This window comes from Pagrus major, chromosome 4 (genome assembly GCF_040436345.1).
Source record: "Pagrus major chromosome 4, Pma_NU_1.0".
In the NCBI taxonomy this organism is placed as follows: Eukaryota; Metazoa; Chordata; class Actinopteri; order Spariformes; family Sparidae; genus Pagrus; species Pagrus major.
The window spans coordinates 21789347-21815695 of record NC_133218.1 but is presented as its reverse complement, the minus strand read 5'-3'; the positions used below and the strand labels follow the sequence as shown (position 1 = coordinate 21815695).

At 40.9% G+C, this 26349-nt stretch overlaps 1 protein-coding gene across 9 annotated transcripts in view; it reads left to right on the top strand.

Annotated features, from left to right (window-relative positions):
* The window catches only part of tjp1a (tight junction protein 1a), a 67614-nt gene extending 41509 nt beyond the window's left edge, over window positions 1-26105 (top strand). For 3 of the 9 annotated variants that reach the window (XM_073464972.1, XM_073464969.1, XM_073464968.1), the window contains exons 9-30: window positions 2169-2308; window positions 2745-2850; window positions 3148-3298; window positions 5072-5180; window positions 5295-5514; window positions 7362-7546; window positions 7755-7850; window positions 8877-8903; window positions 10884-10966; window positions 11285-11495; window positions 12285-12385; window positions 12492-12842; window positions 13750-14001; window positions 15148-15966; window positions 16128-16210; window positions 16377-16553; window positions 16706-16812; window positions 16981-17240; window positions 17762-17916; window positions 18002-18222; window positions 19392-19535; window positions 24307-26105. In XM_073464972.1, the coding sequence (XP_073321073.1) occupies window positions 2169-2308; window positions 2745-2850; window positions 3148-3298; window positions 5072-5180; window positions 5295-5514; window positions 7362-7546; window positions 7755-7850; window positions 8877-8903; window positions 10884-10966; window positions 11285-11495; window positions 12285-12385; window positions 12492-12842; window positions 13750-14001; window positions 15148-15966; window positions 16128-16210; window positions 16377-16553; window positions 16706-16812; window positions 16981-17240; window positions 17762-17916; window positions 18002-18222; window positions 19392-19535; window positions 24307-24401 (4093 nt within the window). In that variant the 3' untranslated portion in view covers window positions 24402-26105. The remainder of the gene's footprint in view (window positions 1-2168; window positions 2309-2744; window positions 2851-3147; window positions 3299-5071; window positions 5181-5294; window positions 5515-7361; window positions 7547-7754; window positions 7851-8876; window positions 8904-10883; window positions 10967-11284; window positions 11496-12284; window positions 12386-12491; window positions 12843-13749; window positions 14002-15147; window positions 15967-16127; window positions 16211-16376; window positions 16554-16705; window positions 16813-16980; window positions 17241-17761; window positions 17917-18001; window positions 18223-19391; window positions 19536-24306) is intronic. The other 6 variants (XM_073464971.1, XM_073464970.1, XM_073464974.1 and 3 more) reach the window with 5 other exon arrangements.
* Window positions 26106-26349: the final 244 nt, after the last annotated feature.

Genomic DNA, 26349 nt, shown 5'->3' with positions numbered 1-26349 from the left:
TGCTCTTTTCCCAAGCAATCTTTGTGTACCAAATATATGTCTGCACAGAAGTAAGAAAAACAAATGTGAAGTGAGATATTTTTCGATACCAGTGCACATTTTGTATGACTGGTTAATCTGGTAAGCAGATGAAATGTCATATTAGGAGTTACACCTGCTTTTCATGGTGTTGTAGTTGAAGAAGTAACTGAGGAAATAACAGTCGGACTGTCACTGCGCTGTGATATCAGTGAATGTTTTTACTATCTCCCAGTTTAGGAGGGGTAAAAGGAATTTGACATACTTCCCACAGTGCTTTGCCCCAAACCAGATGGTTCGCATAACCTGATTGGCTGCAGGGCTTAGAGGCATTCTTTTGCCTAGGGCAAAACACAGTTTCTTGATTTTGAATACATGTAATCATCTCAGTGAGCATGAGTATACTTTGTTCAAAAGGCTCGTGTTGTGTTTCAAGGAATTGAACTCTCTTTAAAGCATCATGGTTCAACTTGGAGATAAATTTGTGTGAGTAATTAGTTTTTGTTTTTAAGTAATTTAGTTTTTGTTGGTGATATGTTTAATTTTTAGACTGAAATTTTGAGAGAAGAGATGATGTATCTGGGGAGTTTTGTCATGTCAATTTTATTCTGTAAATATTTTGAGGCTTGTGGATGGATATGAAATTATTGTGGCTCAGACTGTAGAGATTCAGTACTATATTTTGCATTGTTTGTTGGTTTCTGTGTAGCCACATCTCTCCCGCTCCTTCACTTTTTCTGCCTCTCACTCACTTGCTCTCTCTCGCCTCTGCCCATACTGTAAGAATGTGTGTAAGCAAAGGGATTGAACAAAGGCTTCTGTCAAATGGTGTTTGTCAGTGTGAGACCTTTTTTTAGCACCATTCTGCAGCAAGGAACAGCAGATTTAGGCCACAACACTCTCCCTCGCTCCGCTCTCTCCTTCTGTCTCTTGCTGCGTTTGTCTCTCTCTCACTCTTTTTTTCCCCCCCGGTTTCTCACACCCTCTTTCTCATTCATCCATTACACACACACACTGTCTCTCTCTCTCTCTCTTTCATTACAATTCTGTTATTTATCCTCGAGCTGCAGCTCTCATTTATCCTTCTTGCTCAACAACAAGCTCACATACAGGTCTCTGATTTTGATTCTGCTGACATGTACATTTGCACAGATCTGATTTGTGTGTTAAGCTGAATTGTAGTGAGAACTGCTGGAGAAATTGAGGGACCTCGAAAAAGGTCATTCAGCGGTGAAAAATCTCAGTCTCTACACAGTTTTTCCGCCTTTGTTTCCTTGTTTTATTGCGTGAATATGGGTGACTGCACTGTAATGTATATTTGCTCATGGGAGAAGTTTCCTAGTGTGAGCTTGTGGCACAGCCTGCACATTCACATTCTTCTACAAAAGCTTCTGAATACAGCTCAAGTGCTGTGCCAGCCGGCAGTCATGTGACCAGATTGGAATTCAACCATTGTTTTAAGGAACAGAGCCTTTTCTACTCTGTTAGCCTTAGCCTACCAGACTCGCACATACACATTCAGTTTTCCCTTGTTTATTTTATCCAGGTTAAACAGGAACTTGGACTGAAAAGTATCCTAACTCAGGGTCTTATGTTGGGAGACTTGGTGTAGATTTCTTTCTCTGCCTGTGTGCTTTCATTGGAAAGGTTACTGGCTGGTCAATAAAAGGGAGGAGTTTAGATCAATCTTCAAAAGAAATGTGATGAGGAAATGATCCCTGTCTACTCCATTTTAATAGTTTCTAGCCATTGGCATACTGCATAGCCCACACAGTAATTATTAAAAGATGGAAGAAAAAACTCCACTGAAATACAGACGAAACACCGTCAAACTGATAGCAAATTTGCGGCTTTTAACAGAGCTGAACATCCTTCTTTTAACTGCTTATTGTCTTCTCATCCATTTTTCTTTTCATGTATCCTCATCACGTAATTCATGGTCTGTGTTATTTCCTTTTGGGCTGACTTCAGTGACTGTATCTTCCTGGTGATGTCAGCACAAATCTATATAAACACTTACAGGACATGAGATCATACTCACCCACTGAACACTTAAGTCATTTAAGGAATGCATTAACGTAACTGTCAGTGTTGATAGCATTAACTGTCCACTCGTACTGATTGGCCATGTGTTATTTTTAATATTTCAGCCATCGAAGTCGAGATGAAGAACGCGTATCCAAACCAGGGGCCATGTCCACACCAGTGAAAAGCTCTGATGATGGTGTCTTGTCACAGGCCAGTGACCAAGCCAGCTCCAGTAATGACAAGCAGTTACCGCCGCTGCCAGGTAGAGAAACCTCTGTCCATCAAAGACAAACAGCGAGTTTCAAAAATTCAGATTCAGCTCTACACTAAACTCCACTGTTCCAGATTAAAGCACCTGGAAACACGCAAACTAACCTGTTGTTCATTGTGTCATGTCTAATCAACACATCGTTGCAGAAGTTGTTAATGATTGCAAGTGAAAATTTCACACATCCTTTTTTATACATGTCAACATCTGAGAAAAATCAGTGAGATATTGCAAAACAAATAGTCATCACCAAATCGGACATGGATTCAGGTTGACGCTTTCATTTTTACTCTTGGTTTCACTGTTACCCGACACTTGCCTAACTATCTTTACTTTACAAAATAATGAAACTAATATGCTTCTACATAGCTCATGTACGAGTTTCCTAGAATGTGTGTTATTCTACTTACTGTGTTTGTATTTGTGGCAGAACCAAAGCCAGTTTATGCACAGCCTGGTCAGCCTGACGTGGATCTGCCTGTCAGCCCTTCTGATGCCCCTGTACCCAGCGCCGCTCATGATGACAGCATCCTGAGGTAAATGTCCTAGATGCATCTCATCCAAAGCACTTCACAGTATATTGAGTGCTTATGCTAAATAATCACTTTGATAATATGAGTGAACATATTATTTAAGTTGCCTAAATTCTTAAAATTTAGCTCAGATTAGGGCCAAGATTCTGGTCAGCTTTTGTTTTGGCTTTGCTGTTACTCCACATTCTGCTTTTTTCAATAGCTGACTGTGTTTTGTGTCTCTAAGAATGGCTCTTTTTATAGTCACAGTTTGGTGACCTTTTTGCTTAATTCCACCTGTCTACCTGCGTTTTCCTGCAGGCCGAGTATGAAGCTGGTCAAGTTCAAGAAGGGAGAGAGTGTCGGTCTGCGGTTAGCAGGAGGGAACGACGTGGGAATTTTTGTGGCAGGAGTTTTGGAGGACAGTCCTGCGGCCAAGGAGGGGCTGGAGGAGGGAGACCAGATTCTCAGGGTACGATTCACTCCATCACTTAAGCAACGTGGTTTGCGCTCTGCAATAACCTATTTTTTAAAAACAACTGTGTGAAATGAACTATTGAAATGTGGTGAGGGATTTAGAGAGGCTGAATTTACGCAGCTACATTTTTGCTGGAGAAACATGATTTAGTGGCCATGTCCTGTCAGTGTTTCACCAGTTTTTAGTCGTGTTTACACAAAAGTATCACAAAGGTAGCCCGTTGTGTTAAAAGAAAAGATCATTGTCATTGCTTTGTGTTGGATTCTGAATAATTAAAAAAAAAAAAAAGCAGATCTAGGTTAGCTTCACAGATGAAGTGGGCTATTTATAAAAATCTGTAAGAACTGTCTTCTCCTACAACTGAGACTGTCCTTTCTTTGGACCATCAGTCCAAGCGCTCCAAGAAAAAGGCTAAGGCTGAATTGTCATTTATCAAATATGCCAGCCTTGGTTGAAAAGTGGAGCGTGTTGGGGAGAAATCTGCTGCATGCACACACAGGTTTTACAGCTGTGTGCAACTGTATTTGAATCTTTAAACAGATTTCTCCCAATGACAACATAACATGTAAACGTAGATCATTTCAGTGCCTTGTAATTGCAGTGTGTTGTCCTTCTATTTCTAGCTTGTAAGATAATTCAGAGGTATCGGTTCTTGTATTTAGAAATGATACTTTTATCATTTTTTCCATGCCACATGTATGAAAGTGGGAAGAACATCTGGTGTTATTGTCAAAATAGAGGAGCAGGAGCTGCCCACACTAACCTAGATAATCAGTGGTGAAACTATGTGATCCCTTGCTCACAATAGTTTTATTTCTGTGTAAAGGGATCTTGGGAATACAGCACAATGTATCCATTAGTCTATGAGTCATTCAGGCCTTGTGTCAAAACTCCCTTGTTTCCAATATGAAGACACAATAGAAGTGATTATTGCACTCTGACCTCGGAACAGTTGACTGTCTGTTCCAGCAAACACTGGACTAACATTGTTGATGGGATGATGGAAACCCTCTTGATGTCAGTGTTGGATCCATTCTGACATGTTTATACAACAGCCAAGAATTACACCTGCTATGTTTAATGCTGCAACTGTGCAGAGGAGCCTGAACGCTTATGGACTGCATTTATCTGATAAACACAGCTGTCCATTACCTTATCTCCTTCTCTTAATGAATATACTATGTCTTATATTCCTCCCACTGCACAGCATAGATCTCTTTTCTGTGCTTGTGTGTGTTCTCTCCCCTGTACAAACAGACCTGAGAGACTTCCAGGACATTGTTTTCCGTCTTTAGATGGTTTCCCTTCGGTCACAGTGTGCTAGTGGAGATAAAGACGTCAAGCCCTCCTGTTTCTGGGAAGGATAAAGGTGTCTTTCTGAGGTTCAGTGATTCAGTCCATGTGTTTCTGGTTCCCCTGCTGCCTCTCAAGTAGAGTCAATAAACAGCAGTTATTGTGTTTGGGACAGCAGCAGGGGGTGAGGAGGAGGCTGCTGAGTTGTAGGGGGAATACACCGCCCTGCTTCTGTTGAGAAACAATTTTTACTTTTATTCTTCTTGTTCTGTGAGAAACCAAATGAGTCATATCTGGTCAAGATTTTTTTTTTTTAATCAAAGAGCAAAAGTACGCTTTAATTCTATAGCTCTGAACTATTTTTAAAGTATTAACATTAGATTATTAGTTTATGATTTGCTGTTTTATGACCCACTACTCTGTCAATCGGACCGTAAATTGATTTCCTCCACTTCTTCTGTCTTGCATCTCTAGGTGAATAATGTGGACTTTGCTAACATCATCCGGGAGGAGGCTGTGTTGTTTCTGCTGGATCTCCCAAGAGGAGAAGAAGTTACAATTCTGGCTCAGAAAAAGAAAGATGGTGAGTGATGGGTGCATTAAGTACTGTGTTTGTTGTGTAAAAGCACCAGTAATCAAACCATCATATTTAAAGTTTTGCTCTAATCATCTCTGTTAATTTCTGCTTTTTCTTTAGTGTATCGGAGGATAGTGGAATCAGACGTGGGTGACTCCTTCTACATCCGGACACATTTTGAATATGAGAAAGAGTCGCCGTACGGGTTGAGCTTCAACAAGGGCGAGGTGTTCCGTGTAGTAGATACGCTCTACAACGGCAAATTAGGCTCCTGGCTCGCTATCCGTATTGGCAAGAACCATCAGGAAGTGGAAAGGGGCATCATTCCCAACAAAAACAGGTAAAAGAAGTTTCAGGTCACACCTTTAATACCTGTATGGCTTGTTCTGGTACTTTATGAATGGGCAGGGGCGGAGGCAAAGGATTAGAAGCATTGTAGTCAATCTGGGAGTAGCAAGAGGAGATAGTTTCATTTACTCATTTCATTAATCTACTGTTCTCACGCATTTATCATGATTTGAACTGCTTTTTATTTGTGTTTCTGGACTTAGACTTGGACTTAGAAAAACTTTGATGTCCCCTGAGAGGCAATTTATGGTACAGAACAGAACGTACAGACACATTAAAAACACATTAGGTCTGTGTTATATAGTCTGTCATAAACTGGAAGTGTTTTTAAAGTAGGGCATGTTTAACACATCCAGGAAAATGGATTTATGAGGATGTACAGTGTGAGTCTTACAAGGCCGTGTGTCTGAGGATATGAAGCATAGATCATGATCTAGCCAACAGCGTAATTTTATCTAGGCCTGTCTCTACAGCCTTCAGCAGCCTCTGGCAGTGTTTACACAGAGATTCCTCACTGTCCTGTTGAAGGAGAAGACACAGCTTCCCTCATGGCGCATGCATTTTCATCACATGCATTTAGCATTGTGAAATATGTGTCAGCTTCCCAGCCAAGCTAAACCTGCCTCCCTGGATATTCTTTCAAAGCATAAAACCATAAAATCACACAAAGGATTCAATAATATTTTAATAAAACACACTTGAAAGGAAGACTGTTATTATTCAAAGCCACAAGGAATGAGTTCTTCCCCCCGCCGGCCTGCTGCCTTATTCACCTCACCACTAACCCTTGTTTCTTTGGTTCTCCGGTCATTTTCTTTGTGAAAATCTTATCTTCAGTGATCTAATAACATTAACTTGAGGAAACAGATACTGCAAAAAATGGTTTCATGGTTTAGAAATCTGTTATGATGGAAAGTGTGTCTGCGTTTCATGAATAAGGCTTGTGATTTCACTGCCAATTCTTTAACCTTGGGCTGCATTCACATTGGATCAGGCAGTGTGGCGAAAACGCACATTTTCCCATTCATTTTAATGAGGAAAGTCCATTTTGGCTGCGGCGGTGCTGGCCGCAGGGGGCTCCGCATAAAAAAGCAGTCGACTGCAGTGAAAAAGTTGAAGCCGACTCAACTTTTTGAAAAATGCAGCCCGACGTCAGGATCCAGTGGCCAATCACATAAAAGGGCCGTCTTCCAGTGATCGACCAGAAGACGCCCACATAAGAATAAAACCTTGTACCATGTAGCTTTGTAGCATTTTTGGTACTCCCACATCACCACACAAGCCTGTGGCATTTTGCTGCACCACCGGATTTGTTGTGAAAGCAGCCTTAGTGTTATATAGTACACTGTCCCACTAAAATGTGTATATCACAGTAACTTGTGCCATTACCTTTTTAAAGAAATGAGTTTATAGATATCAAAATGCTGTCCATGTTATTTTGCTTAGGAGTGAAGCCTTTAATTCACAGAAAAATAATTTAGGATTATGATATAGAAGCTCTTCATAATATGAATACAAAGCTATATATTATATTGTACTAGCCTTCATGACAACATTTCAATTATCCTGAATAGAAAATGACTGTTAAGCCATGTAAAACTGTTCATCAGCATTTCTTCAGTCAGTAACGCACACTACTCCATAATCAGTTTCACAACTATTTACAGCTCAGTACTGTACAATACTGTTACAGTTACAGTACCAGTTTATCACCCTGGCTTTTCTTTCCAAACAGTCGTTAGCTGCATGCTGAGTACCTGAAGTATCTAAAACTGGCCTTGATTGTGGTTCAGACTGAAGTCCTGACAGCTGACTGTGCTCCTACTCCTCTCTTTCCAGAGCTGAGCAGCTATCTAGTGTTCAGTACACCCTCCCCAAAACACCAGGGGGCGACAGAGCCGACTTCTGGAGATTCCGAGGATTGCGAAGCTCCAAGAGAAATTTGCGGAAGAGCAGGGAAGACCTGTCAGCCCAGCCAGTTCAGACCAAGTTCCCTGCCTATGAGAGGGTGGTGCTGAGGGAAGGTAAGAGCACAGACCCCATAGCAGTAACAGTAATCAACTGGAGACTCCCACATATCTTTATACGTAAGAATTTACAAAGTCGTGGACAGATTTCAACCTTGTAGCTAAAAGAAATATGAGCAGTTTTCTGATCTGATTTAGTATTGTGTTTGTGTTACATAATGCTGACCTTTGGTAATCTCCATGACCTGGTCTTGCTCTTGTACAGCTGGGTTCCTGAGGCCTGTGGTTATCTTTGGGCCAATAGCAGACGTGGCCAGAGAGAAACTGGCCAGAGAGGAGCCGGACATTTTTGAACTAGCAAGTAAGTAATTAAGCACAAAATCGCCCTCTTTTCTCACGTCCATTCTTTGTGTAATGTCCCTCTGTGTGTCTTTACTAATGGAGACCAGACTGTTAATTTGCGCATCACACATTGCTAAAGCTAAGGGCTGTTTAACTTCTCAGCATCCATCAAATGTTCACATTAGGGGTCAGTATCTAATAGATGTTGAACAGTAACTCTGTGTGAAGAGTCATGAGGCATCACTACTGCCTGTGACTCTCGTTTCTTCTTTTAAATTCTTTACTGAAAGAACTGGCACAACAATGCATTAACAAACAAAGAGTTTTGAGGCTGCAAACCTGATTAAACATTTTCACTTGATTTTGTATTTGATTAAAACACCTACTTAATTATTAGCTGTTATGATCACGGCTCAGAATGAGAAAATTACAAACTAATTATGGAGTAAAAGATTTTAGGTGTGTAAATACAACAACCCCCCCTGTTTACATGTAGTATAACCTACAGAAGTTAAGAAACATTATATTTTTGTAGATTTCCTTCTTTTTTCTGAAGAAACAAACCATGGCTTTATGCTGTTTAAATCTGAGATTTAAAGTCCAGCAAGTAGTCATGATCTGCTGGGTTCCTTCCATTTTCAATACATGACATTATGCTGAACTCCCTACTTCTAGATATTCCAAGTATATTTAAGTGGGTCAGTTTAAGTTTAGTCAAGTTTAGTCTGTCATTTCCTCTGTTTGTTTATAGCTTCTCTCTTCCCTTCTCTCTTTGTATCTTCCACTCGCTACACTCCAAGCAGAGCTGTACACTCCTTTTCATTCACTCCTCATCCACTGCCTCTGACTTCGTCAAATTGCAAGCTCTCTAACGTCTGGTTTTTATACACTCAGTATTGAAATTCAATTACTTTAAGTGCACAAACGCACATGCCAGTGCAACCGCACACATTTCCAGTACACACCCAAATATGAAGTGATTCCATTCCTTGATGTTTATTTGCGCAACTCCAGTGATGTTTGTATAACTGTATTTTCTTTTCAGAAACACAGCAACAACAAGGAGGGGAAAGTATGTCATTTAGTGCATCAACTTTTATTTGTTTTATTTGGTTCAGTGAATGGCAGATAATCTGTAAGCTGGTGTTTGTTGGCTAGCTGATCTATAGATGTTTAAACAGTAGATTTAGCAGGGGAATAGCACTTGATTTAGAAATGTACATTTGTGTGTCATTCCAATTGGCAATAACAAGTGTTTTGGTAGATATTAGCAAGTGACAATTCTTGTAAAATGAATCACAGAAGACTTGACACTGAACAATATGCATTATCACACTTACACGCAACTTCTTTATTAATCGACAATTAATTAATGAATCTACTCTTTGCTACTGTACTTGACCTGCTGACTGAAATTGCACTTGATTCAGGCAAACAAACTAACATTATCAATGAAAATATGTCTTTGTAAGATTTTAAAAACCCTGTGCTGCATTAGTATGCCTCAAGTTTTGCTCATCAAAACCTATTCAGAAAGATGAACATTTTCCTTGGTCGCTAAAGAGCTGTGTGCCTTTGTGATATTGCATGTTGCATATGGACATAATGAGAGAATGCTGATTAATGTGCAGTAATGATTTTCTAGTTGAATTTAGTGCTACTCCCCTCTTAATTGCAGGTTGCATCATGTAGAAACACAGAATATGGAGCCCTGCAGTTATTTTGCCATGCAAACTGAGAACTTGCTTTTCAACAAAATCATTAGAAAAATTATAAGATAATGCAAAATAGATGGGAAATGTTGAGTTTCTTTAGTTTATTTGATACATTTTTATGCCCTTTAAATACCACATGCTACAAATAATTGGCAGCAAATCAACAAGGCATTCACTGTCCACTAAAATGCTCTGCAATGGACAGATTTTCATGAAAAAAATGCCTATAACATCATCCCCGCTGATAGAAAGCATGTAGTATTTATGAAATGAGATGAAATGGTAAAAAGTCACTGCAATCTGCTGAAAGATTAACCATTTATTGATGTGTTTCCTAAAATAAATCTTACTACACTGTGTGCATTCAGATACATTATCCATACTACTATTAATGTAAGTTAGACCCAAAGTGTATCAGTATTTGGACCAAATGGGTAATTTATGGCTTACAGTTCAACCACTAGTGTGACACAACTCTACAAAAGCATAAAGCAGTATGTGTGTTTGTGTGTGTGTGTGTGTGTGTGTGTGTGTGTGCGTGTTTGTAACTTTTCACAACGCATTGATCAAAGTATCAAGCCCCTAAATTTTACTTTAACAGGACCCCAAGATTTAATTTTGAACATTGCTGCACACGCTTGAATCTTGACTTGTTGCATGGCTATATTTATCTGCTCTTTTGAAATTGTTTTTGGGTAGTTTAGAGCAGAGATTTTTATAGATCATAGATGCTGACATATTAGAATGTTAGAGATGAAGCCTCTGCCATCAATGTGTTTTAAGTCATATCCTCACTGAACATCCTGGTGAGATGACTGACTGCCCTCCTTTGAACCTTGTGCATCTAGGCAGGAAACCATTGCTTATCTTTACGTGAATCATAAACTCCTCTACACATCCTTGCTTAAATCCCTGAAGCTTACAATGACACTGTTTTCACATTAATCCCAAATGACCCTCATGCTCTTGTATCTGCATTTTTCATGTCAACGTTTCACATAACACGTTTTCTGCACCATAATTTCTACTGTTACGTGCAGTTGAATGCACACATTCCGTATACAGCAAATTTAATTTTCTAAAACCTACCCAAAATACCTTATGACTATTGCATGAATTGGCTGCTGTCCTCATTTCGTTTTTTACTCTCTAGCTGTTTTCATACATGTACACTTGTCCTCTCCTGTACAGAGATTATATTTATTAAACAGATCTATTTATGGGAGTCGACAACTGCACGCTACAAGGATGTCTAATTGGGGCACAGCCTGTTTATTGTTGTGTGTCTCTTGTGTTGTGTTTGTGATGCAGTAACACTGTCTATTTGTCTCTCAAAGAGAGCGAACCCAGGGATGCAGGAACCGACCAGAAAAGCTCGGGCATCATTCGCCTGCACACCATTAAACAGATCATTGACCGGGTGAGAGAAGCTTGATCTGCACACACATTCAAATATACAGGCAAAAGGTGTAGATATGAGCATCTATTGACAGATTTGTTATGGTAATGGGAAAATGGCAGCGAGCCATAATAATATGTACAGCTCACTGCTGCCCCCTGGTGTACTGGACTCCAATTTTATTCGGTGCTTGAATCTCTGCTAAATGGTGAATTTGCACACAATATTTAGAAAAGAATCATCATGGTGTTGGCCATACAGTCCTCTATCTTTAATAGTCCTTAACTTTAACACATTTACAACACATCTAATGTTTTGATTTGTTTTCTGTGTATTAAGGACAAGCATGCAGTGCTGGACATCACCCCTAATGCAGTGGACCGTCTGAACTACGCTCAGTGGTATCCAATTGTGGTGTTTCTCAACCCAGACACAAAGCAGGGCGTCAAGACCATGAGGACCAGACTCTGCCCCGAGTCTAGAAAGAGCGCCAGGAAGCTCTATGAACGAGCCCTAAAATTAAGGAAGAACAACCACCACCTCTTCACCAGTGAGTCGTGTGGGAGGGAGGGGATAGATGGATGCTCCAAACAAGTGGGAGAGATTTTACAGAGGGCAAAGACACATCTCAAAGGCAGTTGACAGTTGAGTGCCGCAGTGTTGGGCGCTGGGGCCACACGGCACTTGTTGTGAGTGGCCCTGTTCTGTCACATTTCTTACAAAAGCTTGTTCAGCACTGACCGTCACACAAGAGCACCCCCAGACCCCTTTCTCAGCATGCCTGTCAAGGGATGTGGTGACTGTGATTCAGGAGCATCTGTTGGTCATCAAGATATTAGAAAGTTCCTTGGGATCATTCTTCCCGGCTCACATTCAGTCTTTGCAGCACGTGCATCTTCTATCCAATCAGTCATACATCACGCTGCATCTGTACCTCTGTGTCTTATCCACTAGATTTCATTTGTAATTGTTCTCAAAATCAAGTCTGATAATCATGTTGAAAGAGATGAAGCTGGAACATATGCATATTTTGAATCTGGCACATGGGATGAGGCATTGCAGAAAGCTACAATGCACTATACAAGAGATTGTTTTCTGCAACGTGCACCTAAGCTGCCGTGTTATCTCCTAAGATTGAGGGAGAGCAGTTTCAAAAGTTTGCATTTGAAGTATATGCTCCTGGTCCAAGTTAACAATTACTTTGAGAGAAGAAAAAATTACCAGAGCAACTTTAAAATGTCTCACTAGACCTTTTTCCACGTAAAAGTGTTAAATGGTTGTTAGTACTTATTTAACTGGAGAGATGTTTTTTATTCTCTTCTGTCCCTTGTGTTTTCAGCAACCATTAACTTGAACAACATGAATGATGGTTGGTTTGGAGCATTGAAAGAGACAATCCAGCAGCAGCAGAACCAGCTGGTGTGGGTTTCAGAGGGCAAGGTAACACACACACACACACACACACACACACATATGCTCAACCAACCATGTAGGCTGTAATTGATCTTTTCTCACTCTCTTGCTTACTTGACTTTTTGTTTCTCAGGCTGATGGGGCAGCTGAGGATGACTTGGACATCCATGATGACCGCCTGTCCTACCTGTCGGCTCCAGGCAGTGAGTATTCCATGTACAGCACTGACAGCCGCCACACCTCCGACTACGAGGACACGGACACAGAGGGTGGAGCCTACACCGACCAGGAGCTGGATGAAACACTGAATGACGATGTGGGTCCACCCACGGAGCTTGCCATCACCCGCTCTTCTGAGCCTGTCCGTGAGGACCCGCCTGTCATCCAGGAGCCCCCCGGCTACGCTGGCTACCAGCACACAGTGCAGCCGGACCCCCTGAACCGCATCGACCCGGCTGGATTCAAGGCACCAGCGCCGCAGCAGGTAGCGTTTCTGAGAGCTGCACGTCTTCCCTGTTGTCTGGAGGACGTGGTGTGCGTTAGAAGGGTTTTCTGGAGGCGCTATTGAAGGCACTTTTTTATTTTTACAGTTATTCTGTCTATCTACTGTTACCAAACAATATCAGTGGGAAAGTGAAACCTTTTGTGGTCAGGTATTTATCGCAATATATAAATATTATATATAACATAAATATATCTATATTTATTATATTATTTATTTTATCTATTTGCCTTAATGTGTTTGTTGATTGATGTTTGTGAGCGTGTGTTTTTTATTTTTGAAAAGGAGAAGAACTTGAACTTAACGTTTTACTGTTACTCTTGTACTCTGTATTACCACAAGATGTCTTATTGGTGTGACTGTTGCTGATGTCACTGGGAAAGTGTCTGTACCAGTACTCACCTATGTGCACTTCCTACCTTTGTTCTACCTGTGATTGGGACTGTGACGCTACGACACAAGAAAGTATTATGTGCATGTTGGAAATGCCAGTGTTAATCCAGTGTACCTGTGAAATGTATTAATCAAAAACCGATTGGCCGCTGTGATACCCAAATCTAAACGTTTGTCGTCTAATGATGTGTTAATGGACATAAGAGGAAAAAACAAAGAAACTACTGTATTGTAACCGCAGCATTAAAATCAAATTAGTATACTCTAACGATGAAAACTTGTCCTGCTGCTAATTCCTCACTCTCACATGCCATTGATTGATCTCCAGATAGTGTTAAATGTGAAGGCGGGTGATTGGCTGTTTGAATCCGTGTAAGTTGTAGGCACAAGTAAGAAGCAGGTCGTTGTAGGGCGGCTGTAAAGGTAGTTGCACTTGTTACAACTGCACCCTAGTGTGTCAGCGCGTGTTATTAAACATTTCTGAACCACTTCACAGAAAGCAGAAGCCGCTGCCGTCCCTAGCATCCCCCAGCAGCCTGAGCCCCTGGCTGAGACAGTGCCCCCTGCTGTCGACGTTACTGTAAAAACTGTAGGGGGTCTGAGCCCTGATGAGGCTCCTGCAGCTCCTCACAGCCAGCCAAGCCCCATCCCAGAGGCTGGCTCGCTCAGGAGGCCCACACCTGAGCTAACCCCTCAGAGCGTGACACCAGAGCCTCTACAGTCTGGACCGGCAATTTCAGAACCAAAGGTATCCATCTGACCGTCACCGGACGCTCCGTGACCCGGGCCCAGCTCAGCTCGGTCTGGCCTGGCTGACCTCCTGTGCTGCTGCTGCTGCCTGTCTACCTACCTACCTTCTGCTGCCACGCTTCTCTCTCTCTCCTTCCACCCTGCATGTCTGCTGACCACAGTGCTGCCCAGAAGAGACAGAGATGTGTGTGTGTCTGTGCGGGCGATTGTGTATGTGTGTGCACGTGCAAGAGTGCGAGCAAACGCTGGTAAACAACAGTGGGCTTGGAGTTGATGGCTGCGCTGATATGCCTATATGTAGAGAAGCAGTGGACATCCTGCAGCTCTCACTGTTGCTTATCTTCTTTGCATGGCTGTAACATGTTTGCCTCATTCTCTGTTAACCACTAGAAGTAGATCTGTTTGTGCTGTATTTATCAGTGAAGATTGAATGGATCTTGTAAAAGTAGCCATTAATTTTCCAACCATTTTGTAATGTAAAGTAAAAGGAGTGTTTGTTAGATTTGGATGGATAATTAATGGTTACTTGTCAGAAATCAAAATTTTAAATATGTTTTTTGTACAATAAGTATGTGCTTGTAACGTTAAATATTATTGTGGATGTTTAAGTTGCCTTTATAATTGCACCAAGACAGTGGGTGACATTTTCCCTTGTGAATGCACACATAATGTGTGGGAAAAAATTCAAATTATTAGACAGACCTTCTATAAGTAGTTAACATACTTCTATATAACATTTTCACAATAAGAAAAATGACAAGAAAAATGCTTCCCATTGTTTTGTTGCATTTCTTTTGATCAACTTTGTTGTTCTTTGTTTATTTAATTTTAGTGTTTAATTTGGGGTTGCAGTGTTAAATGGTGATGTTTTTAAGCTGATGTGTTTGGCTGTGCTGCGATTTCTGTTTAATCTAATACATTATCTGACCAGTAACCCCTCCCTCTCAGTTTCTCTATTGCAGGTCTTTCCCTTCTTGTTTCCTCTTCTGCAATTAATTTCCTGGACTTGTTTTAATATTCTCCTTTTCTCGTGCTTTAACTGATTTTCTTTTGTTTTTATATCACATATTTTATGTTTGTGCAGTATGTTATTGGATCATGTGCAGCTGTTAACCTTTTTCTTTGTTTTGTATTTGTTCATTAGATGTTTCAGAAGGATCCATACAGCACAGACAACACAGGGAGAATTGGTCACAGCATGAAGCCTGTGACTTACAGCCCTCAGCAGGGATATCACCCTGACCAGCCATACAGAGATTACGACCACCCACCCAGTCGGTATGATGTCAGCAGCAGCGGAGGTGGTTACCCAGAACCAAAGTACCGTAACTATGACTCTAACCTGCCCTACGAGAACAGTGTGCCTCACTACGACCAGCAACAGTGGAACCCGTACAGTCAGCCGCTCTCTACTGCCAACTCACAGGGCTACGATCCCCGTTTGCCATACGGTGATGGCCCTGATTCCCAGTACACACCTCCTTTACGCTACGACGAGCCCCCACCTCAGCAGGGATTCGACGGACGGCCTCGCTATGGAAAACCGACGGGTCCAGGGCCCGTCCGTTATGATGATCCTCCACCTCCTGCTCCAGTGTCTGACCTGCACTATGACCAGGATTCTCACCTGAGCACATTCCCCTCAGCTGCCCGCTCGCCAGAGCCCGCTGCCCAGCGGCCTGCCTATAACCAGGGACCAACACCGCAACAAAAGAGCTACAAACCTCAGCAGTATGACCCCATTCCTGTGAACTCTGAAACCAGCCCCACACCACCCCCCAAAGCAGAGGCCCCCTCGCCTTCCCCTGCGGACGCTCCAAAGCCTGTCCCTGCCAGAGAAGAGCAGCAGGATGACCCCGCCATGCGGCCACAGTCGGTCCTGACAAGGGTCAAGATGTTTGAGAACAAACGCTCTGTGTCAGTGGACAGAGCCAGAGATGCAGGGGATTCAATTGGGAACAAGGTAAACTGTTTGGCTTTGCAGACATATTACATGAAGCTTATACAGTTAGATGATTTTCTAAAACATTCTCCTTTTAAATTTCTTGAAGTTAGCCCATTAAAATTGAGCATTTGTGATTTTTTTTATCCTACTGACGAGCTTTATTGTTTTTACCACTATAGGCAGCTGATTTACCTTTGAAAGCAGGAGGAGTAATCCCTAAGGCAAATTCTCTGAGCAACCTGGATCAAGAAAAGACCTTTAGGTAAATCTATGCTGCTGTTACTGTGGTTCCACTCACCCTGATGTGTCAGAGTCATGTTTGAATAGAATTGTGTGATAAGTCACATATTAATTTTCACATGATGTCGGCCAGTTCTCATTGTAAACTTTTCTTCTCCTGCTCTGACTGTTACATCTCACCAACTCAGAGCTCCAGGGCCACAGAAGCCTCACTCCAGCGTAGCAGACGACATAGTGCGCTCAAACCATTATGACCCTGATGAAGACGAGGACTACTACAGGAAACAGCTGTCTTACTTTGACAAGCTCCAGGCCGGTCCCAACAAACCCCAGCCACAAGCACAAGCAAGCCACAACTTCCCCAGGTGATTCTCCGTCCCATCCACACTCCCAAGCATTCGTAGATTGAGGATATTAATGTGTCTTTTCCAGCTATCTTAAACATCCTTTAAAGTGTTTATGTCTTGCTCATTTTTACTGTGGATCTCAAACTGATGGTTTTCTTTTTGTGATACAGGACAGAGTCAGTGGAAAAACCAAGTCCAGTGGAGAAAAAATATGAACCAGTTCCCCAGGTGACGCCTGCTCTGCCACCAGCCACACTGCCCAAACCTGCACCTGAAGGTACTTTATTCTCTCAGAGATAAAGAAAAAGTCGTCAGGATTTAAGACTGTAGTCACGTCAAGATGCATCTGTGTTCTGTATCACACTGTATTTTGTCTAATGAGAGACTTTGCCTGCACACATACACGCACGCGACAACTCAGCTGACCCTCATGTCTCTCCCACAGCCAAGGCTCCTGCCCGAGAGGACACTGTCCAGACCAACTTCCTGCCTCACAAGAGTTTCCCTGAGAAGTCTCCAGTTAATGGCACAAGTGAACAACCTCCGAAAACACTCACAAATACCGGGGCTCCACCAGTATCCAGCTACAACCGCTACACGCCTAAGCCCTACACCACGTCTGCCAAGCCTTTTGCTCGCATGTTCGACAGTCCTAAATTCAACCACAACCTTCTGCCCAATGACAAGCCAGAGATCGCTCCGAAGGTAAGATGATGTTGGTATGCAGCACTCCAAGGAGGGTCAAATACACTGTAAGATGTCAGACACTAAAGCAAACAAAGTAATCTAATTTTGAAAAAAGTAACATTTTATATTTAATTTGCTATATTTTATAAGCGGCGAAAAAACAGGAGAACATTTTTCAAATAATGGGTTCAGGGTCAATGATTTTCAATATTTGTATGTGTTTGTGTAATTTTGGGTTTGTTCTATCTCGTACTGTCCTCGCTGTGTATTTACAGCTTTTTACAGTTGGTTACAGGTGATAGTTCACTTTTAAAAGCTCTTCTGTAACTGAGATTTTGTCACACTTTGTTGGTGAATACATCAGTAACTCTTAGCTTCAAGATCTTCTCACTGTTGCTGTCTTTACCTACTAGTTACCTACTAGCTCATTCATTTAGAACTGAATTAAAAAAAACATGTGTTACTGAAAGTTGACCCACACACACAATTGTCAGTGGCTGTGACGTATACATCACTTTACCCTCCTGTGTTTGGGACAGGGTCGGAGCTCCAGTCCAGTAAAGCCTCAGATTCCCCCACAGCCCCAGAACACAGACCATGACAGCGGTCTGGACACTTTCACACGCACTATGGACCACCGTTCCAAACACCAGCACAACAACATCAACGCTGTTCCCAAGGCCATCCCCGTGAGGTAACAAACTCAGTCTGACCCGAGATTAAAGCTAACACATTCTGTTGTACATGAGTGTGTGACACTAAAGGCATCTGTCTCTTAGCCCCAGTGCCCTGGATGATGACGAGGATGAAGATGAGGGCCACACAGTGGTTGCAACAGCTCGAGGCATCTTCAACTCCAATGGTGGCGTCCTGAGCTCTATTGAGACAGGTGTCAGCATAATTATCCCACAGGGTGCCATCCCTGAAGGTGTGGAGCAGGAGATCTACTTCAAGGTCTGCAGAGACAACAGCATCCTGCCACCACTCGACAAGGAGAAAGGTAACTTATCAAACATGCCGGGGGGTTTTCTTTCTTCCCATGTAAATTACTGGATGCTTGTAAAGCCAGTTCAAATTGTTCGTTGGGATGATATGCTGGATCTGAAGTAGGATTGCGACGACTATCAACCACTGAAGAGACAGTCACCAATAGCTTATGTACGTGCCAGTTATGAGCTTAAAGTGTCTATAATCAAAAAAGCTTTATGGTGAGTTTGAGCTCATTTTTTAGCTGTCTGGCTGCAATTTCACTGTTTTGGTTCACTCCCACCACTCTTATAGTGTTGTTTTTGGCTGCAGCAGGCAGCTGTTTTCTGTGAAATAGCTCTAAAAGACCTTGTGCACCACCTGCTCCATACAAGACAGCAGACAGACACAGTTAGAGACTAGCTGCTGAAGTATTTAGCAGCCAAAGAGCTAAATATTTACTTCAGGAACCGTGAAGAGACTGAAAATGGCTTTTAGAGTGTAAATATTGGACTTAATTCGCCAGAGGCATGACTCCAAATGAATGATAATGTTGCTCTTTAACTGGTGGATGTGATATTGGATGTACTGTTTGCCAACAAGTTCAGTTTATCGACTTGAAAGGTGGTAAAATGTCAATGTTGTGGCCACAGGGATCATTTATATATTGATCAGGGGGTAAAATGTATCCTCATCAGTCTGCTGCAGTAACCCACTACTTCTTAAATATTTGTCTTGCATTAGGAACCAGAATACCATTAAAAGAAACAGCCGTAGGTTGTACTGCTTCTAGTGAATATTAAACAGACAGAAAGTTTTCCTGACAAAAGCTTTACTTTAAGCACTTTGAGGGAAACTAGCATTGATAAAAAAGGCTCAAATTCTGTATCTAAAATATGAAAAATCTGCTGTAGAAATCCAATGTGAGAGTTAATAATGTTGTTACTTTATCACTTAACAGCCTATACATGGCTGCTGTGTAGGATGGATACACCACCCACACCCTGATGTGAGAAACAGGATCTTTTAGTTACAGATTTTTTATTAACTGAGGTCTCCATGAGTTCAATCCAGCTGTCATCTGCAGGCTGTATTAGAGTGCACTGTCGAGAAATAAAGTTATATTTGAGACCTACTTGTGTGTGTGTTTACTTTTAATCGTCTTGAAGTGAGTTTATAACCACCTTCTGTTTGTGTTTACAGGAGAGACTCTGCTCAGCCCTCTGGTGATGTGTGGACCTCATGGCCTCAAGTTTTTGAAGCCTGTGGAGCTGCGCTTACCTCACTGTGCGTCAATGACCCCTGATGGTTGGTCTTTTGCTCTAAAATCCTCCGACTCCTCGTCGGGTATGCTGTGCTCTCTGTTCTTCCGGGGTCGTTTGGGCTGGCTGTGTGACAATTTGAGGGTTGTGGGTCACTGTTGAATCAGCTTTTACTCCTAGTTTTGGTTCTCTTCATTAAAAAATCAACTGAACAAGATCATTTGGTCACTCAACATATCTGAGAATCAATCTAGAGGTAAAATCTGTCTTTTTTTCTATAATTATGGCTTTGGTTGATTCATTTTCATCATTTATACTAGTTAAATCACTCACTCAATCTCTTATTCACTGTATCACTGGTTTTCTTTATTTAATGCTGATATCAGACTTTCACCTTTGTTTTCACATGCTGAAATTGCAGTTTTCCTCTCTTGGTTTTCAGTCACCTTAACAAATTTCTCTGATTTCATTTAACATTCATGCTTCAGACACTTAGCTCTACAACAATTTAATTTCATTGGGTTAAAATTTTAGTGCATGCTGCTCTGCTTAGAGTGATTTTTTTTTCTTCTCACATAGCCACCCAAATCCTAACCTGGAGAACAGCTTTTATGATGTCCCAGAAACTGGGACACTGTCATAACCAATAGTGCTTGTCATTATCCTGCAAAAAAAGAAAAGTTACACAAAGACATCTTGTTACCATGTTAAAAGATAGCTCTCTAAATTTAGCTTCCACCCTCCTCAGCGTGGAAACAGACTGGCCTCAGTTTGTTTACTAAAAGAACACTGGTGTATGAAATTGGATGTGGGAAAGACAGGGAAGGATAAGAAGCAAATAAATAATAAAGCATTGACAGCTCTCAGTGGCTGCAGGAGATTCAAACACTTTATCCTTTATTTTTGGTCTGAAAGTCCACCACTTAACAAAGAAGTTCCCATAAAAGCCCAAATAAAACCACAAAGCAGAAAGACGTTTGTGAAATCCGTATTTATATGTAGCATTGAAATTAATCCAGACAGAAGTGAAATAAAGAGAGAATGCTGCACAAATTCTGTTAATGGGAATCAAAACCAAGAAAAGCTACTTTAAGTAGGTCAATATTTGAATTGATTATGTAGCAAACAAGCTCAAATTTGAGAAATAATATAAGTTGAACTCCTGCTAAGAAAGTGTAAGTTTTCTTAATACTGTCCTTCACACACCCATTCTTCAAAAACAGTGGTAATTTGGGCAGTGGTCAGGATTAGCTGCTAATTAGCCTCATTTTAAGGATGAGACTTGCAGGGCTGAATGAGATGTGAGCTCACTCCGTTGTCCTGCTGAATTGTTGGAGGATTATCAGGCTGCGTTGTAATCCTCTTATTGTAAAGCAAGGCAACTCTCTGGCCTCCTCCTGCCCCCTCTGTGGTTTTCTTCTCACTTTGCTTCACTGCTTCTCCTCTTTTCCTCCTATACAGCTCTCTGCATCTTACTGCCTCTCTGCTGTGTATGTTGTGTTATTCTGTAGATGTGTTAACTTGTAGGCTTAAATTAGATCCACTGTGATACACTTTACCTCTGAACTAACTTGTGTTAATGTCGAACAGAATCTGATTTGAAAATCTCATGAAATGTTAGATATTAATGATGTCTTTCAGGCATTCTTTTGTGCTTGACCACCTTTGCTATTTATTGTTTAAGGGTACACTGTAGAGTTTGTTTGTTTTTACCACAATGGTGCTATAGAGTAATGTTTTGACCTGTTGGTGTTCATGCACAAGCATGCAAGTAATGAGATACACATTGCTGCCAACAGTTTCAGGGTGTTTTGATCTGACCATCTGGGAGTCCTAAAGTCCCAAAAAACTTGGCTATGAAACAGCAAAATGCAGTGAAGAAGACAGTAGTAGACAGAGTAAACAGATATAAATAACACAGATTTTATCAACACTGTCATATTTTGGGTTAAAAACAAATTCTTAAGCTTGAAGGTTCATCAGTTTGACAGAGAAGTCTTGACACGAGGCCCATTTACTGAAAATTTTCAGGATCTTGCAGACACCTCTTTGGCCTTCTTCTTCAGATGGAGCAAACTCACTGAGCAAACTCTCTCTGCTGATGAAGGCCACAAGATATGGCTGAAAGCTCCAGAAGATGTATGATAAATTGACCTTGTGTTCAAAGAATTAGTCAAATAGGAGAAGAAGTTGCAGCTAACATGTTTTCTTTGGCTTTGAGGAAACACTGGAGCTGAAACTATGAGTTGATCAATCGATTAGTAGAGTGAGACAAAATAAATCAAAAACCATTTATTTTCAAGCGAATATGTTAAACAATCTCTTCAATATCAATTGCTCAAATTTGCTGTTTTTCCTCTCTTTTAATATCACTTAAACTGAGCTAGCTCATTGAATTCTGGGAAATTATAGCATTAATTGTCCCTGTTGTCTTTTATTGACACATTTATTAATCTAGAAATTACCTGACAGATTAATCAATACTGAAAAAACTATCAGTTGTTGCAGCCTCAGGATACACACATGCGTTTATGGTGAGAAACACTGTATGTAAAAATACATGTTAATTTACAAATCTACTCAGGTTATCTTTAACATCATGTTCTGGGGTTTGTTTTAATATTGTTACTCTAAATTAAAAGGTCAGATTTCCTCCTGAATTTCCTCTGAAATATTCAAGAATCTGAAATGAAAATCAGCTTTGACTTTCCAGTACCACTCTGACCACTCTGACCACTTGATGTGGGACTGAAAGTGAATTCTCACCTGACTCTGTAAGGTGATGTCTCGCAGGCAGACATCAAAGAAAGGAGCAGAAAGCGACAGGCTCGTAACTCAAATGCAATTTTCTGTTTGTAGTTTATATATCAGTGTTTTGGCACGCTGCCTTCTTTCATCCGTCTCTTCTACTGCGTTTAATGCAGGCTAAGAAACACCAGCTCTTGATTAGCATCAAGGCTATGCTCACCCCCTCACAGACACTGTGTGTGAAAGAAAATAGGAATGAGTAAAGGGAAGAATCTGAATTCTGGCAGGCATCGAGTTGTTTTAGGCTTACCTTGAGCCAGTATTAGCAGCCAGCTTGAACAAAAGCCTCACGAGCAGCTAAATTATGCTCACTGATAAGACGGTCTTGTTCGCGTTGCTCGTTAGAACTTAAAATATAGGGCTGCCTCTTTCTTTTATTTTGCATACCTTTTAAAAATGTTCTTAGATTTATACTTGGACTTTCATCATTTCACTGCTGGAAAGATGGCCCTTGCACAAAACTGGGCTGTTTCTGCAGTAAAAAGATGTTTTTTGAAATCGGTGCTACATGAACAGAGATAACGGAGATAAAGTGCTGTAGTTTTTCCTTTTTGCTCAAAAGGTAGAAACAACCAGAATGCTCTGTGCCACACCTGCACCAATAAACACTCCCACTGATGAGTGACGTACTGCGAGTTGGGCAGTGCTTAGTTTTGACTGTAAACAGTCCACTGAAGTATGTTTCTGACAACATTTTAAGCAAGAAATATACATTGAACAGGATTGTAAGTCACATTTTATCAGCACTAAGGTGATCATCCACTGCCTTGTTCAGACAGCTTGATTGGAGTTTGGTGAGACATCCCTTGCTCGCTCGCTCTCTCAAGATCGGACTGTACTCTTTGTTTCTGTTAATGCACGCTTACAAAATGCCAAAATGCTTTGCCAAAATGTGTCATCCGGAGGATTCTAGGGCTGTTGTATCAGATTTTTGCTAGCCAGAAAGTGCGTTCTGATGCTGATGCCGTCTTCTGATGATGAAGACGAGATCACGGTGATGGAAGAGGAGACTGAAGCCAGGGGACAAATATTCTTCGGTGGACTGAATAGGTTGCCAAACACGCAGCTTGGACGTTCATGAAACTCATACACACAGGCTGCAACACATGGCAGCTTGGGATGCATAATAATGATAATAATATAATACAATGCACTTTATATCGATGGCGCCTTTCAAACAAGGTGCTTCACAGAATATAATACATTACAATTTAGGTGCAATAGTGAATCATAGAGAAATAAAACAAATAAAATGCAATAAAATCGGGGAATTCAACAGCAATAAGCAGAAAATATAAAACACAGAGAGATGAAACAAAATATAAAAGTGCAACATTAAAACCAGCAGGAATCAGCATGAAGATCACATACTTCAAGTCGACCTTGCTTAGAAATAGGATCATTTCCAAGTCAAAGTAAAGTAAAATTAATAAATAATTACTTATAATTTTCTGCTAAATTACGCCAAAGTCTTTTTTATAAGTGAGGCCCCTAAAACAACAGATGATCCTCTGGTTTATTCTATAACACCCTGGCTTTAATACGAGCCATCGATGTCCATTGATGTCAACGAGGAGGCTGTATTTATATCGTCACATGTACAGTTAGCCTGTGGTGCATCGATGGACCTCTGCTGGGCCACTTACTCTGATTGATTACTGGAACTTTCCTCTTGGCACAGACCGGGATGTTTATAATTGCAATTACACACAGACTCCAGAGTGACTGAGGTTTAATTTGCAGTCAACAAGAGGCTGGGGACGTTCAATAAAAATATGGACCTGCTTTTACTAGTCTCTTGTGTCACTGTGTTTGGATATAGGCCACAAGAACATGTGATATTATGACTTTAACAGTAAATGCAGTTTACTCTGGTAGCCAGGGCGGGTAATACACTGACTAGGGATAAGTACCTCACATCTAAATGAGACAAGTTGCTGATGAATTTGTCATACAGAAGAGTTTGCAAGTGCTTATGGAAGCTTCAGTTATTACATAAAAAGCCGCTGTTACCACTCACCACCTCCCTCCCATCTGTCTGTCTGCAGGTGACCCAAAAAGCTGGCAGAACAAGTCTCTCCCCGGAGACCCCAACTACCTGGTGGGAGCCAACTGCGTTTCTGTGCTCATCGACCACTTTTAAGGACGGACGGAGCAGCAGGTGTGATGTTACTGAATGTGAAGCCGTGGGGGATAAAATGAAGAAGATGGATACACATAAACACATACATTCACACAGATGCACTCCAAATACACACTCACACACACACACACACACACACACTACATGATGGAGTATGAAGAAGACCCAGTCAGTGCTGTTTACTGCACCCATGGATGAAGGCGAGACACTGATGATCGTTACAAGCTGTTCTTTAAACTTTTCTCCCCGAGTTGAAGTTTTGATGTGAAACCAGTAATGCATGCCCCATGCCACTGAGGATTGACACTATATATACGGCGATGTTTAATGTCATTTTTACATGAATTTAAAAAGGATGGATGGTTTTTGAGGCAGCGTACATGCTTCAAACAATGTCGGTATATTTATGCTATATATGCATACAGTATATATAGTAGTATAGAGAAGATTTACTAAAAATTTTACTCATGAATTCAACTACCGGTCTTTTTTCAGTTCGGGTGGCTCCACGTTTTTTCCACATTGAGGGATTTTAATGAAGGTTTGAGACGTGAAGTAAAAAATGGTGATGCAAGTATCTGTTGAAGGCAAAACACAAGTTGGATATGAACCCAAGCAGCACACTTTTTCAAGACGTTCTTCCTCTTCTTCCTCCTTTTCCTACAGTAATATCTTGTAGCTTAATTTCTTACGGAGTACCATGTCTCTCCTTCCAGCCTGAGGGAGATCTATGCATGTTCTTTACTCAGGTCCAGTAGCCTCCTCAGTTCCTTCCTCACATCTATTTCTCTTCTTCTTCTTCTTCTTCTTCTTCCTCTTCTTCTTCTTCTACTACTCTTCTTCTCTATTTTTTCTCTCTGTGCACTCTTGCACTCACACACAAATAAGCAGTGATGCCTTATCTGCAGATTATTCACTTTTCATTAAGAGAAAAAAAGAATAAGTTATGATAAATTATGGTATAATGTCATTTGTTTTTGCCATTTCGTTGTGAACCCACTGTATAAATGAACTTGGGTTGAGCACACAATAACAGTCGATAAAGGATAACAAAGGTATGCTCTTCTTTTATCTGCTATGCATTACTTAAAAGAAAAAAAACCAACAACAGAAAAGAAGTGGCTGTAAATAAAGCTAGTATATTGCCTTGTTTTCTTTTGTTTGTAAATGAACTTTTTGTATGTCTTTCTTTTTTGTATAAAACTTAGAGAAAACATGTTTTAAAAAGTGGAAGACAGTGAACGTGGTTATCTTTGTATTCTGGATATACCCTCGAGCCTTGGAACTTGTAACCTAACAATAATACATCACACCTTTTCTACCGATATATTCAAACCATGTTAACGGTCACGGAACGTAAAAAAATAAAATAAAAAAAGAAGGTCTTTTTATGGCTCTTTAAGGATCGGGAATGTGCGTGGGCTAAAATACATTTAAAACATGTTTCTTTTCAAAGGGTGTGCTCTCAAAGTGTCCCCCTCACTGATTTGTGATACTGGATGCTGTATCGTGTGCCCTTAAATGTATTTTTGTACTAATAGACAATATATGATGTATGGCACACCAGTACCATTTTATTTTTAGATATAACACGGCTTTAATTGGATATTAGCTCTTCACGTGTGGCTGACTTTTTTTCTCTTCTGCAACACAATTTTAAGTATACCACTGTATTAATAAATAAAATCATTTTTAAAGTAAAAAGTCTGTCTGTGATGTTTTCTTTTACCTTTTTCTAAAGTTAGAAGTTGCTGCTGTCTTTCCTTTTCACCTCTGCTGATCACAACTTCTCTTTAGCTTTCTATTGTTGTTATACGCATCATTTTTGTAGGACTGCTTGATCATATGTAGATATCTCAATATCCAATGTACACTTAAACAAAGACTCACACTCTTAACGACCAAGTGAAGACATCAAACAAGCTCAACTCAACCTCAGTGTGTCATA